Genomic DNA, 13,710 nt, shown 5'->3' with positions numbered 1-13,710 from the left:
GCTTCCGGGACGGGCGCGAGGCGGTGGCGGAAAGCAACGGCTGCTCCCTGAGGGGCCCGCCGGGACCGGGGCCGCCCGGCAGCGGGGCCGGGCCTTCCCCCGGCGGGACCCGGCGCCTCCCGGTGCGGGCACCGCCTCAGGCCGCGGCTGCCCGGGCAGCTCGGCTGCCTGCGACGGCTGCCTGCCTTGGGCAGGGCCGGGGGGGGCGGGGGCAGGGTAAAAGCGGGTTGTGCGTCCGCCGGCAAAGTGTCCTGTGGTACCCAGGCTAAACTTACATCCTATACCTAACCGTGCAGCGATGGCACTCGCACCGCCTGGGTGAAACAAGCACTTCGCTGCTGCCCGTCACGCTTGTCCGCTCTAAAACATCCAGTGGGGGGGCGAATCCTCCGACCGGTGCCCGGTGAGGGCGGTTTGTGGCGGGGGGACGTCTCCAGGTCCGTCCCCCCTTCCCCACGCTCTCCCCTTCAGGTCGGGCTGTCGCAGGCGGGCCCTTTCCCGGATGCTCCGTCCTCGGCTGGGCTCCCGTTCCGGGTAGCGGACGGTGCGGTGAAAGCGCTGGCCTGGGCTGGCAGACGTCGGGGGCACCCCGGGCAGCCGTCTGGACAGCTGCGAGTGGGGCAGTGCTGCGGGGACACGGAGCGGCTGCGTGCCCAGGGGGAACCGGGGAGGGCGCACAGGGCGTGATTTCTCCTCCCGAGGCCTGCGGCTGCTGCGGCGCCTTCCCCTGCGTCCCCCCTCCCCTCCGCCCGCCGCTCCTGACGTCCTGAGCGTGGCTGCGGGAACACAATGAAGCCCTGAGCAGCGCGGCTGCTCCGGCTGAGGAAACGGCTGCCGGCTTCCTCCGCGCAGCCCTGCCCTGGCCCCCCGCTCGCGCAGCCGGCAGACCATGGGCATGTCTGCGGAGGACGAGCGCGCCGCGAGCCCCAGAGGTAACAGGTCGATGCGGCCACCCCCCGAGGAGCTGGCGGTGCTGGGCAGGGGAGGGATGCTACTGCTCTCAGCGTGTTTTGGGGGCTCCCCGCCCTCTGCTTTACCACCCCTGGACCTTTTCCCTGTGCCGGGGCCGGCGCCTTGTGCTGTCGGGCGGGGGGGAGCCCGGCTCTGCTTCCTGACCTGCGCCGGGGGCAGCGCTGCTTACCGCACAGCTCGTTCTCAAAGCCCGCTAGCCTCCTCCGAAGCCTCCCAGTCCCCAAGGGTGCCCGTGCAGGCAGGCTCCTTAGCAGAGCAGGAGCCCGGCTTGGGTCTGGGTGACATCCCTGTGGGGCTGCACCAAGCTGGGAAGTTGCTGGGGATGGAGCAGGGGAAAACGATGAAACAGGCACTGGAGATGGGGGCTGGCATGTGATAACTGCTGGTTCTCAGCCCTCTGCTCTGGCCAGAAGGCCTTTGGCACAGCTTCGCACCCTGTGCCAAGGGCAGGACGCCATGGCTCCCCATAGCTGCGTGGGTGCCTTTGGGAGACTGGGGGCCTCCCATCTTCACCTCAGTCTGGCTCTCCTTCATGCGAGAGCTGCCATCTCTCCATCCCTCCTGCTGACTCACTGCTGAAGCCTCGGCCCTGCCGAGGGCTTCCCAGGTGGCACCAGACCCTCCTCAGACAACCCGGTGTTATGTTTGGGGGGAGCAATGGGAATGCGCTCTCCGCCTGGGGGACAGCCCAAGCTGGCAGGCTGGGTGATAGCTCCTCGGGGCAGCCTTCGCCACAGCTGCTGCAACAATGCTGGTGGCATCTGGGGGGGCCCTCACGGAAGGACCCGCTTGCTGCTGTACTGTCCGGCTTCCTACATCTGGGTGTGCTTGGATGTCTGCTAGCAGCCAGCTTCCTGCCTCTGGCCTCAGGGGCCCTTCCTGCCCGGCAAGGAGAGGCTCGTTAACCCCTGGCTTCGTCCCCAGACGAGGAGTGGCCGGAAGCGGAGAAGGCTGAGAAGTTGGCGAGAGGAGCTGCTCTGAAATGGGCTTCAGGGGTGTTTTACTGCCCCGAGAAACTGGAGGGTCTCGGGCAGTACCGGAGCCGAGAGACGCAGAGGAACAGCTCCATCCAGTCCCGGCTGAAGGTGGGTGTTTGCCACAGCCCACCCCATGGATGCCCGGAGCCTCCCCAAGCAGGGATCTCAGCCAGGGTCCCCTCTTCTGTATTGAGTCATCTTTTTTTCCCACTTCTGGAAAAATCTTGTCCTTTGGCTGGTGCTTGGTGGGAGAAATGCAATTGTTTGGAGGAAAAGATCTGGTAAACCGCCCCGCCACCCCCTGCCCTCCCCCCTGGCTAGTTCCTGAAGTGTTAAAATGAGTCTTCCATCCATCCTTCAAAACAAAACACCAAGGGTGTTCAGTACATCCTGTGTGCAGGAGTCAGCATTCCCCATCACCATCCCATCCCAGCACCAAAGCTCCCCTTCCCCATGGCTGGGGGAAGGCAAAGAGCTCCAACCTGCCCCTGCCTGCAGATCCCGCAGGAGAAACTCCATCTCTACACACATCAGTAAGGGCTATCCCCAGTCCCCGTGCGCACCTCCCTGCTCAGGGTGACCCTTTTTGCATAATCCGAAGAACAATTAACCTCAGGACCCAATCAGTCTGACCCCAGCCTTCTCATTATGTTGGAGATGGTTTCTCCTACCTGAATGTGGGTGAATTGTCCAGGAGGCAACTTGTTTTAAGTGATGCAGCCTCAGAGAAAACAACTTGCTTCTGGTGATGCTGGGTAAAATTGCTTCTTGGCACCAGGAGCCAGGAGTTAAATGGGTGGACAAGGCATGGAGGTGTGCCAGCACCGCTGCAGGGCTGGAAAAGATGGAAATCCATTTTGGAGGAGGGTTCATATGGTCACTGAGGTGTTTCATGCCATTAATATGCCTTGGGGGGCATATGCACATGGGGGGCTGCAAATATTTTGCAGAAGCAAAGTGATCTTTTAAAACTGAAAGGAGACGTCTGGTTACGGCTCACCCTGCTGCCTTGGTCACCCCAAAGTGATGCCCTTCTACTACCTCCTGCAGAGCAGCCACTGCCCCCCACCCCATAAATAGTTACTGTGACTCAGTTTACCCAGAGAGGGGGTGAAATTAGCCATTCCTGCTGCTGGAGCGGGTTTCTTGAAGCTGGGTGTGCTTGGGTCTGATGGGATGGGGTCATCATGGAAGGTCTGGGAGATATGATGGCACGATGGCACAATGGCAGAGGCAGATGTGACCTTGTGGGGCTGGGATAGTGCATGCAAGAGAGACCTGGCAAGGCTGGGGCAAATGGTGCATGAGTCCTCCAGCCTTTGAGAGCTTCTCCACTGCCCCTCTGTCCTCTTCTGCTCCCCAGTCAACTGTCCAGTCCTACCTGGAGGGGGTAGGTGTGGGGCTGGAGCAGCTGCGGTTGGCGGTCCAGGAGGTGCAGAACGTGTGCCAGGACCTGGGGGCTGCACGGTGGGCCCTGCTCGACAGTGCAGACCGCTTCCAGGGCCTCCAGCAGATGCGGGCGCTGATGGCGGAGCACGTGCAGCTGGCCTCGGTGGTCCAGGTGCTGCCCCAGCTCTTCTCGGGTAAGACAGTGGCCCAGTCCTCATGGATTTGGGCTGGAAGGCACTGGTGAGAACTCCAGTCCAGCCCCGGGCTCTGTGCAGGGCTGGCAGCAAAGCTAAAGCAGGTCGCTCTGGCTTTGCCGGTTGGGTTTGGAAAGTCTCCATGGATGGAGATGCCACTGCCTCCCCAGGGCCTGATCCAGCACGGTGTTCCTAGAGCCCCAGATCTCAGGCCCTTCCCCTCACCATCTCCCTGCTAACCTGTGCCTGTGACCCTGGTACCGATCTCCTTCACCCCCCACACTCACTCCTGGCATCTCTCCTCCCTCTCCCACAGTCCACGAGGTTTTTTCCCATACCCTGCAGCTGCTCCATGGGCAGCACCTCCTGGAGGCACATGCAGAGCTCATGATGATGGAGCACCTCCGGGATGACGTCCTCTCCCAGCTGCACCTCCGCGGGCTCTCCAGTGCCCAGGCAACTGTGCTGTCCTACTTTGGTGGCCTGCAGGAGCTCAACGAGAGCCTGGCCAAGCAGCTGTGGGACATTGTGGGCAGCAGCCTGCGGCTGGTGCGTGAGGACCCAGTTCTCTTCGTCACCGCTGTAAGGATCATCGAGCGGGAGGAGAAAATAGATGATACTCTGCTTCTGGAGGCCACCTTCCTGCCCCCTGGCCGCCCAAAGGGCTGGAGGCAGAAGTTTTACCATGTTCTCCAGGAGACCATCACAGGAGCCCACTTTCATGCTGCCTGCATGGATGCTGAGGGGCCAGGGCTGGCCAGGCACCTGGCAGCGCTGCAGAAGGACATTGTGTCTGAGCTGCGTGTGGTGAAGGACCTGATGGTCCAGTGTGTCCCAGCTCACTACAACATCCTCAGGGTCTGCACTGCCACCTACCACCAGGCCCTCACCAGCCACCTCCAGGACATCCTCCGAGAGGACCTGGACAAACAGGCGCTCTTCCTCCTCCTTGAGTGGGCGCTTCGTGTGTACCACAGGTCAGCACCAACCACAGCACCCAGCTGGGTTGTCCACCAGCACATGGGCGGGTTGGAAGAGTGGCTCTGGCTGCCTGGGGATGACCACTGGGAGGGCAGAGGGAGAGGTAGGAACTGCTAGAAAACACAGGTCTTACCAGCCCTGTCTCACCTCTGCCCTCCAGCCCAGAGATGATGGGTCACCCTGACCTTCTCCCAGAAGTGGACGTTTCTGCTCTGGGCCCCTTGATGTCCCCTGAGCTTGTGGATCAGACAGAGAGGAAATACGTGGTGAAAGTCAAGGTGAGTGAGCGGGACAGCACACGTGCAATGGGTACGGGGATGCAATGACCACCACTGTGCCGGCATCTGCTCTGACAGCAGCAGGAGAACATGAGCCTGTGGGATGAGGCCTGGGACTCGCTGCTGTGCTATGTGTTGGGTCTCAAGGGAATTGGTACCTGACTTCTTGGGCTGACCGTGGTGGGCGTCCATCCCACAGGCTAGTGTGCTTGAGTGGATGCAGAGGACCCTTGAGGTGGAGTTTAAGGAATGGTTCAGGGAAGAGGAACCTGAGATGGATCATCAGGGCTTCTTCCAGTCAGCCCTGCCCATCATTGTCATGCAGGTGGGTCTCCAGCACCATGGGGCATGGCCATGCTGAGAGCCCCCAAAAAGGGGGCCATGGCCTGCAACCTCCCGCTGACTCACCTCCACTCTCCTCTCCCTGTGCAGATGCTGAATGAGAATATCCAGGTAGCCTCCTTGATCACTGACTCTCTGCAGCAGAAGGTCTACAACATGGCCTTGGAGGAGCTCGAGGCATTTCTGGGCCGGTCAGTGGAGCCCCTTGCACCCCTGCCCATCCTCAAAGACCATGGGTGTCCCATGGCCAATCACCATAGGCTGATGGTGGAGATCTCTGCCGTGGGGCACCCAGCACTCATCCAGGTCCCAGAAGGCTGTCTACTCATGGGGCTACTGTCTCAGCTCGTGGGGCCATCAGCTCCCAGGGCTTGCTGCCCCAAGCACCTGTCCAGTAGCACCAAGCGCTGCTCTCCCGAGGGATCCAGAATGTTCCACCCTACCCAACAACGTGTCACACTCTAACCTGGTGGCAGGAGCTGTAAAGAGCCAACTGAGCTGGGAGGGTTGTGGGAGGTCCATGTGTGCCCAAGAGCATCCCAGCTCCAGGTCCTTGTGGCGAGATGTCTGGGGCTCTACCTGCCCATCATGGTTGACTTGCTGTCTTGCAGTCTGCGGGAAGCCCTAGTGCAATGCGGGAAGGAGCACCAGAAGGACCGTACTATACCTAAGTACTATGTCTCCTACCTGTTGGCCATGCTCAACAACAACCTGGCTCTCAGGTAACATGCATCAGCACCTTGTAGGTCTTGTAGCAACTCCACCACCCACTCCGCATCCCCATGTGGGACCAGTGTCCTCACTGTGCTTCCCAGGCTACCTGTGCCCTCCCTTCTTCTCTCTCTCCTAGCTCCTCTGTCTCCTCTCTGCACCCCGACACTGCCCGCAGAGAAGTCCCCACATCCCTCCAGGCTGCTCTAGAGAGGACGCAGAAGAAAGCCTGCCAACTGCTGCTGGAGGAGCTGCTCCTGGACCTGCAGGTACATTTGTCCACAGCCCCTGAGGCTGGCAGGGCTGCCACAAACCGAGCCCTAGCAAGAACAGCCCTGCTGCTACTCCCCCAGGCACGGGTTTATTCCTGTCCAGGATCCCTACCATGTATCCCGCGACCTCCTATCATCCTGCAGACATCTCTGCCAGCCTGGATCCCAGACCTTGATAAATCACCTGCAGCTCAGGCGATGTCTGTCACCAGCCAGCACCACCCTGCATCACTGGGGCAGATGGCTTGTGGCCCCCAAACCACTAATTGACAGAGACCGGGAGCCCTCCCAGGCTGCCTCGTGCTCCTTTTTATGGCTTTTTCATGGCAGAAAACCAAACAGGAGAGAGGCAATGTCCGTGCAGAGGATACAAGCCTATGTGCGACTGCCCAAGTTGTTTCCTGCCAGTGTAGTCAAATTTAGCTTTCCTGGAGTCTGGACCAAAAATCTGGAATAATTAACGGCATTGCTATTTAGGGCTTGAATAACATGAAAACAAAGGAGCAGCTAAAGGGTGAAACACTCACAGACAGTGTGGAGACTGCCATGGCCACAGCAGAGACGTAGAGGGAACGTCTGCCTGCGGGCAGGAAGACAGGTAGAGGACAGCAGGGGAGGAGTAGGAGGTCACAGCCCTAGCCAAAAACATGTTACGTCCACACAAGGGAAGTGGAGAGGAGTGGAAATTAAAAATAAAATCACAGCAGAACAGGCCAAAAGCAGGTGTGCGAGGAGCAGCTTGCTGCCCAGGTGCTCCCCACAATGGGGCATCATGACCCAGATAAAGCCCCAAAATGTGGATCTCTGAGTGTCAGGGAGGGGCAGCCCCAATGTATTTCCATAATTTCCTAATCTAGACCACTCTTACATTTTTATGGTGATTTTTGGCTGGCAGGAGGGGTTTGGGGGTTTTGCAAGGCAAAGTGGACATGCTGCCAGGGTAGCGGCTGTGGGATGTCGTGCCGCCCCACAGGTGGCAGCTGTTGCGAGAGTGATGCAATGCAGTGCACCGTACGCTGCTCCTCTGCTTCTTTCAGCCCCTCTGCCTGCAGCTGCCTTCCCGCAAGTGGCTCTCTGGGTCCCAGCTCGTCAGCAGCATGTGCGAAGTGATTGACAAGTATGCAAAGGACTTCTCCCACGTCAGGAAACCTGTCTACATGGTACGGGTTGCTGCAGGGTGTCCTTTGAATGGCTGCTTGTCTGTAGGGCAAGGAGGTTGGGCAGTTGGGTGCCATGGTGGGGTGCAGGATGCAGCCCAGAGGTGGCAGGGAGCTAGGAACGGAGTGGGGATGCAGTTGCTGCTGGGTTTGCCATAAAGCCCGTATCCTCCAGAGCAGCCCCGGGGCACCGTCATGCAGACATGTTCAGGGTTTCCCCCAAATTTAGCTACCTTCTCTGTCTCTCTGGCCAGGGGGCTTCCCAGCAGGTTGTACCCATGGCTTGGTGTTGCATCCAGCCCCTTTGCCCTCTGCCTTTCCTTGGGCAATTGGGGTCTGACACCCAGGCGATGCCCAGTGCTAACAGCTCTCCCCTGCCCAGCTCCTGCTGATGGAGAGCGAGCTCCTGGTGGCAAGCCAGTACCTGCGGGCACTCATGCAGAAGAAGATGGTGTGCAAGAGCGAGGAGGAGCGGGGCCAGCTCTGCGACCGCCTGCTGCAGGACGCCACGCTGCTCCGGGAGCTCTTCTGTGGCCTGGTGAGAGGTGCCCGGGTGCTGCGGGAAGCCGGGGCTGGGCCATGAGTGGGGAGCATCACACAGCAAGGTCGGTGCAAGGAGCTCATAGCTCACCTCTATCACCCTCCTGTTCCCCTCCAGCCCACAGCACATGGGGTGGGTACATCAGCCCATGAACAAGATGGGGCTGTTACACTTGGGCAGTTGTGAGGCCAAGATGGGAGGAACTGGCTGGATTAGGGACTCGGGGGACCATCCACCCTACCCAAGTGCAGGTTGGTGAGGCTGCACAGCCTCTTCTCACCTTGGGGCGAGCCAGCACCGATCGGTGGGACACGCTGAGTGGGGAGACAGCAGCTGCAAGGGGCCAGCTCCCCACATGGGCACTGAAGACCAGGCTGCGTCTCACCAGCCACCGCGGTGGCCTCCTCCCAGTCTCACACATGGCCACTCTCCCTCCCAGGGTCTGGACCAGAGCCAACAGAGCCTGGAGGCTGTCTTTGCCCTGCGGGAGCTGATCTGCCTCAAAGACCCAGCACTGCTCAGCTTGGAGGTGCTGGGCTTCATCACCAAGTACCCTGACGTCAGGTAAGAAGCCTAGCTCTGCTCTCCCACAAGATGGGGTAGGCATGAGTCTGCCCAGGGGAGCCAGGCTTGGGCTGGACCCCGTGAGGTTATGCTGCAGAGCAGGTAGAAACCTGGGCTTTTTCCCCCTCCTCCCTGAGGTTTCATTTTCCCATACTCCAGCTTTGAGGGGTTCTTGTAAAGTCCCAACGGCAAAGATGTAAAGGAAAAAACAGTTCTGCTGTGGCATTCACCCATCTGTATTTGGTGGCCAAAAAAAGTGTGAGAAATCACAAAACACCAAACTGGAAATGTCAGAATCAGCTGAAACCCATGAAATATCAAAACCAAATTCACAAGGTTTGTGGGGTTATTTTTCAAGCAAATTTTAAAGTTTGGCTGGTGCAAAGTACCAGCTCTCCCCTGGCCTCAGCTCAGCTTCTCTGGATCATGGGAGGTTTGTGGGACGTGAGCACTGCGAGGGCCCTGTGGATGGTGCCGTGAGCCAGCTGCACCCAGACTCACCTCTTGCTCTCTGCCCAGCGATGAGCACATCTCCACCTTGCTGGATCTGCGGGGTGACGTCTCCAAGGAGGTGCGGCTCATGGTGCTGGAAATGATGGCGCAGCATCCCCAGGTCCTGCCCGAGAGCTACCGGCCCATCTTCAGCACCATTCTGGTCCCCGCACCAGAGCTGCCCTTCTGCCTTCGCAAGGGCAAGTGTGCCTGACACGGCACCCCCACAGCCTGCTCCCTCCACAGACGCATGGACCACGATCTCTGAGGCTATGTGTGGAGAGAACGGAGATGACACATGGCATCCCCTATGCACAGCACCTTGCCCCCGTGTTGGGGACAGTCTGGATACATGCCATCCTCCTCTCATCTTGCCTCGCTGAGCTGACTGTCTCCTGCAAGCACCAGCCCCGGGAGACCTGGGTCAGGAGAAGATCAACCCGTAGCTATTTTGCTGGCCTGCTGAGGCAGTAATTGAGGGCTGCTGAGGTCTGGCCTATTGCCTGCAGGAGAAAGAGCAAAGGGCAGGAGTCTGCAGTTGGGGTGAGTCCACGTCTCCGTGGGGCTGCAGAGATGTTTGGGTTTCTCTGAGTATCCAACAGCCTTCTGAGCCAGCGTGTCCTGGCCACGGAGTCTGTTATCACCCCAGCTCCAAGACAGACTGGAATCTTGCTGGACCCAGGCTTGCAGGAGGGTTTTAGCCATGTGAGGTCTTCCTCTGTTTTTGCTCAGCCCAGAGGTCTGGTGTGGCTGCTCCACCAGCCTGGCCGGGCATGGATGGTGGAGAGCAGCTCAGCCAGCTCATCATGGCTCACAGCCGCAGAGGAAAAGGACACAAGGGGGTCTCACCACCCTGGGTAGTGCCATCAACCCTATCCCTGCCAGTGTGAAGGGACAGCTCTGAGTTCCTGCTGACCTGCCCAACTCCTGGCCCTGACTCTCTTGCCAGCATCCAAGACAGGACTGGAGCCCAAGACTCTCCAGCCTCTTGGAGAGCATGAACTGAGTTGTGTCTGGTGTGTCAAGCATCCTCCTGGCCCAGCTTCCTCTGTGATGGGCAGCACCACCCTGAGCACTGGCTGTCCCTCCGTCTTCTGCTGCTGTCCAGCCCTTGGTCATCTCCTCCCCGGGTGCCATGCAAAGATCAGGAGCAAAGCCTGTCTCTGTGCCTGCATCCTTGTGCCCAGCCCCTGGGAGACCTCCACGCTCTGCCATGCCTCCTGCCTTGTGGCAGGCCTGATCCTGCTGTTCTCAGGTGGCACTACCACCAGAAATAAAGGCCTGAGCTCTGCAATCACTCACCAGCGTCTAGGCTCTGCTCCCCAGTGGGTCAGGGCAGGGATCAGGGCATGTGGGTGGCACAGAGCGGGGGGATCCATCCCCGTGCTCAGCATCACCCCAGGGATGGCTCTCTGCACCCAGTGCCACCCCGGGAGCATCACCCAGGGACATGGGGGATAATGGAGACACTATGCACCCCCTTGTGTCCAAGATGGAGAGGACCATACTATTCCCCAGCATGCAGCCCTAGGGTGAGGGGTCTGGCAGCTGCAGTGGTGGAGGGATGCTCAGGTGGAGGGCTCAACCTCAGCTCGGGGAGGTGCCCACTGTCCTCCCTGGAGCTCCCAGTGTGCTTGCCTAGCTCTCCACATTGGCCACGGCTCCCACCTGCCTATAAAGGTGTTTGCCCTCCGCACCTGCCCCAGCTGGCTCTGGGACATGCTCACCTGCACCAGAGCCGTGGCTCAAGGGGTGGCCCTGGGAATGTCCAGCTGGGACCGGCACTGTCCCAGGCCAGGGCTTCATGGGCACACAGAAAAACAGCCCCAGTGCCAACAGATCTGAAACAGGCCTGGGGACGGGGTGACCTCCCACACCCCAGGCACCGGCACCCATCCCGCCCCACTGCTACCCCAGCTGTGTGCCCACAAGCAGTCTCCCATGCCCCCCATCACAGCCCTGCAGTGCTCTCCCTCTCCAGCTCCACAGGCTGCAGTGAGAACTGACACAACTCATTACAGCGATAGCCCAAGCACACCAGGGTGCCTTTTGGCAGCATGTTCCCACGTCCCCGCTTGTGTAGGTAGGTGCCAGGTTTGGCTCGTCACCACTGCCCACAGCTGGCAGAAGGCAGCAGGGGGACCTTGCCCTGCCTGGCTACGAGCCATGCAGCTCCTGGCCACTATAACGCTCGTGGCCCCGGGGGCACAGCCATGTCCTCCCAGGATGGTGTTTCTGTGGGCAGTTGCCTGCTTGGCCCTTGCCAGCACTGTCTCAGGTAAGCACTGCCCATGGGTGCAGGGAGGTCCCTGGGGTGCAGCAGGACTGGGAGGCACCCTGGGGGTGGTGACACAGAGCCACCCGGACCAGTGCAGGCAGCCCTCGGCCGCCAGCCCTGAGCTTTCAGGGTCACCCTTGTACCCCTCTGCCTCTCCCGCAGCCTGTGGGGTGCCTGCCATCAAACCCTCGGTGCACTATAGTGGGAGGATTGTCAACAGGCAGAACGCAATGCCTGCCTCATGGCCCTGGCAGGTGTCCCTGCAGGTACGACACTGTCCCGCTCCCTGGGCAGGGGGCAGCATCGGTGCCCTCGGCACGGCAGCAGCACGGCACGGCGAGCTGGGTGCTGGGGCTGGGAGGTGGGCAGGCACCAAGGGGACTGCAATACCTTCTGCCTGCAATACCAGCTTCAGGGGGGGCTCAGCCTGCCCAGCACCAGCTCTTCCTCCCTCTTTCCTCCCCAGACCCGCTCAGGATTCCACTTCTGCGGTGGCAACTTGATCAATGAGAACTGGGTCATCACAGCTGCCCACTGCGAATTCAAGTGAGGAGCGATGCCCAGACAGTCCACGCCAATGCCACCCACACCCTCGGGGCATGCTGGGCATCGCCAAGTGGCACTTGGGACAGGCCCAAAGGCCAGCACCCGAGGAACTGAGCAGCCCAGGGCTCCCTCCCTGGCTGTCCCCATGGTGGCTTCCCTTGGGCACACAGTACATCATGCCTGCGGCAGCCCCCGGTGCTGCTCCTACCCCGGGTGCTGGCTGCTGCGTGTCCCCCTGACTCCCTTACCTCTTGCAGCCCGTACTCCCACGTCATCATCCTTGGGGAATATGACTGTGGCTCCAACATGAAGTCCGTTCAAGTGAAGACCGTGGCCGGGGTAAGCCAGGCTGACGCGGCCACAGTCCTGGGATGGGGCTGCAACTCTGCGCCACAGCTGCTCCCGGCGGATGGGGATGAAGCGCTACGGTGTTTCTCAGCAGGCCATCACAAACCCCAGCTGGAACCCCTACAACCTCAACAATGACATCACCTTGCTGAAGCTCTCCTTGCCTGCCCAGCTGGGACCCCACGTGTCCCCCATCTGCCTGGCCCCCGCCAACCTGGCTCTGCCCACCAACCTCCAGTGCGTCACCACCGGCTGGGGACACACCAACACGAACTGTATGTACACCATAGCTTCAGGGAGGGCTGTGTGTGGCTGCCGTCCTTCCTGGGGACTCTCCAGGGTCCAGGGGTGCCTGTGGGCACCTGGCGGGGGGGTGATACCTCATGTGCATGTGGGGAGGGGGGAGCTGGGCAGCTGAGTAAGCCTGTCTGGGCACATACAAGTGTGCACACGCGTGCACTGGTGCAAGCACGGGTGTAGGCACATGCTCAGGAGGCAGGTGCATGCAAACCCCAGGGCGATTGTGCACAGGCAAGCTTGCCCTTGCTTGGGGCTGCTTGCACAAGATGATCATGCCCAGGGAAGAAGGGGTACTTTGGCATGGAGGGGGAAGGTGCTTTGCATGGCAGCACCCATATTTGGGAGCACCAGCAGGAGCTTGCCCAGCATGCCTGTGCGCTCCCAAAGGCTCCAGGAGACCTGCCAACACTGGGGCAATTTAATGGTGCTTCTTTCCCCTAGCCCAAGCCTTGGCAGTGCACCTGCAGCAGGTAACCCTGCCCTTAATCTCCCGGAGCCAGTGCATGCAGTACTGGGGCAACCAGACCACCAGCTCCATGCTCTGTGCTGGCGGGGTCGGCGCCTCCTCCTGCCAGGTAAGGAGCTGAGGTCCCGTTGCACCACAGGGAGGGTGGAGGAGGAGGACACGTGGAGTCTTGCATCTATGGAGCCAGAGGTTTAAGCTATAGCACCTGGCCATGTCCAGGCAACCAGGTGGCTGGGGTGGCAGGGACCAGTTTGGAGCACATGCTGGGACCACTAAGCAGGAGGCATCTTCTCCGCAGGGTGACTCTGACAGACCTCTGGTATACCAGAATGGGAACATCTGGACCTTGATTGACATCATCTCCTAGGGAAACAGCAACTGCAACATCTGCACACCCGCCATCTACACCCACATAAGCCAGTTCCAAAACTGGATCGATTACATTGTTGCTCAGGGATAGAGCCAGTGCCAGAGAGATCCCCTTGCTGGGCGTTGCTCCTGGCACAGTCAGCTTGGCAGAGCCAGCAAGGGCCTGAGCTGGAAGCAAGGCACCCCACTTTGTAATAATGTCAGCATTTGCTTGTGCTAAGCGCTTCCTCTGGCTCCTTTCTTCCTGTGATGCAGACTGGGGTGGAAGGTGCACAGGGAAAGCCTGGGGCACCCTGTGGTTGGGTGCTCCTCTCCTGGACTCCAGCATTTCCCAGAGCTGGAGCTCGGTGCCCAGCTGGGACCTGCTGGGGAGGTGCAGAAGGCAGGACATGATACGCAGGCAGAGGGGGAGCAGGGCTGGCTGCAGCTCAAGGGCTGCTCAGGGGCTCTTCAAGCACACACTCCAGGAAAGGGATTGTGGAGCTCACCAGGCTCAGCACAAGCAAGCGCTTCTTGGCTTACGATGGAGGGGT

At 60.2% G+C, this 13,710-nt stretch overlaps 2 protein-coding genes across 6 annotated transcripts; both read left to right on the top strand.

The window, feature by feature from the left end:
• Nucleotides 1–2: 2 nt before the first annotated feature.
• EXOC3L1 (exocyst complex component 3 like 1) lies at nt 3–12,188 on the top strand. Of its 5 annotated transcripts, none has more exons than XR_012044174.1 (13): nt 3–932; nt 1,897–2,057; nt 3,313–3,532; nt 3,849–4,509; nt 4,674–4,791; nt 4,991–5,116; nt 5,224–5,324; nt 5,745–5,855; nt 5,984–6,113; nt 7,154–7,276; nt 7,656–7,878; nt 8,254–8,378; nt 8,898–8,907. XR_012044174.1 is itself a non-coding variant. In XM_072873241.1 (13 exons), the coding sequence occupies exons 1-13, from the start codon at nt 890–892 to the stop codon at nt 11,649–11,651; spliced, it is 2,112 nt and encodes a 703-aa protein (XP_072729342.1). In that variant the 5' UTR covers nt 3–889; the 3' UTR covers nt 11,652–12,188. The 5 variants fall into 5 exon arrangements, 4 of the variants coding, with proteins under 4 accessions (XP_072729342.1, XP_072729339.1, XP_072729343.1 ...); XM_072873241.1 differs by lacking the exon at nt 8,898–8,907 and adding an exon at nt 11,615–12,188 and having other exon boundaries at nt 7,656–7,811; XM_072873238.1 differs by having other exon boundaries at nt 7,656–7,811; nt 8,898–10,167.
• CTRL (chymotrypsin like) lies at nt 11,628–13,020 on the top strand. Its single transcript, XM_072873254.1, has 4 exons — nt 11,628–11,694; nt 11,952–12,033; nt 12,134–12,317; nt 12,784–13,020. Exons 2-4 carry the CDS (start codon nt 12,001–12,003, stop codon nt 12,927–12,929), a joined length of 363 nt encoding a protein of 120 aa, XP_072729355.1. The 5' UTR covers nt 11,628–11,694; nt 11,952–12,000; the 3' UTR covers nt 12,930–13,020.
• Nucleotides 13,021–13,710: the final 690 nt, after the last annotated feature.

This window comes from Ciconia boyciana, chromosome 9 (assembly GCF_034638445.1).
Source record: "Ciconia boyciana chromosome 9, ASM3463844v1, whole genome shotgun sequence".
Taxonomy (NCBI): Eukaryota; Metazoa; Chordata; class Aves; order Ciconiiformes; family Ciconiidae; genus Ciconia; species Ciconia boyciana.
The sequence above is the reverse complement of the archived record's forward strand: the minus strand, read 5'-3'. Positions and strand labels throughout refer to the sequence as shown.

Coding starts and splice junctions, on each gene's coding strand:
- EXOC3L1 (XM_072873238.1), top strand. CDS start 890: ATGGGCATGTCTGCGGAGGACGAGCGCGCCGCGAGCCCCAGAG. Junction 4,510..4,673: donor GCGCTTCGTGTGTACCACAG/GTCAGCACCAAC, acceptor TCTGCCCTCCAG/CCCAGAGATGATGGGTCACC. Junction 8,379..8,897: donor ACCAAGTACCCTGACGTCAG/GTAAGAAGCCTA, acceptor CTCTCTGCCCAG/CGATGAGCACATCTCCACCT.
- CTRL (XM_072873254.1), top strand. CDS start 12,001: ATGAAGTCCGTTCAAGTGAAGACCGTGGCCGGG. Junction 12,034..12,133: donor AAGTGAAGACCGTGGCCGGG/GTAAGCCAGGCT, acceptor GGTGTTTCTCAG/CAGGCCATCACAAACCCCAG. Junction 12,318..12,783: donor GGGACACACCAACACGAACT/GTATGTACACCA, acceptor TCTTTCCCCTAG/CCCAAGCCTTGGCAGTGCAC.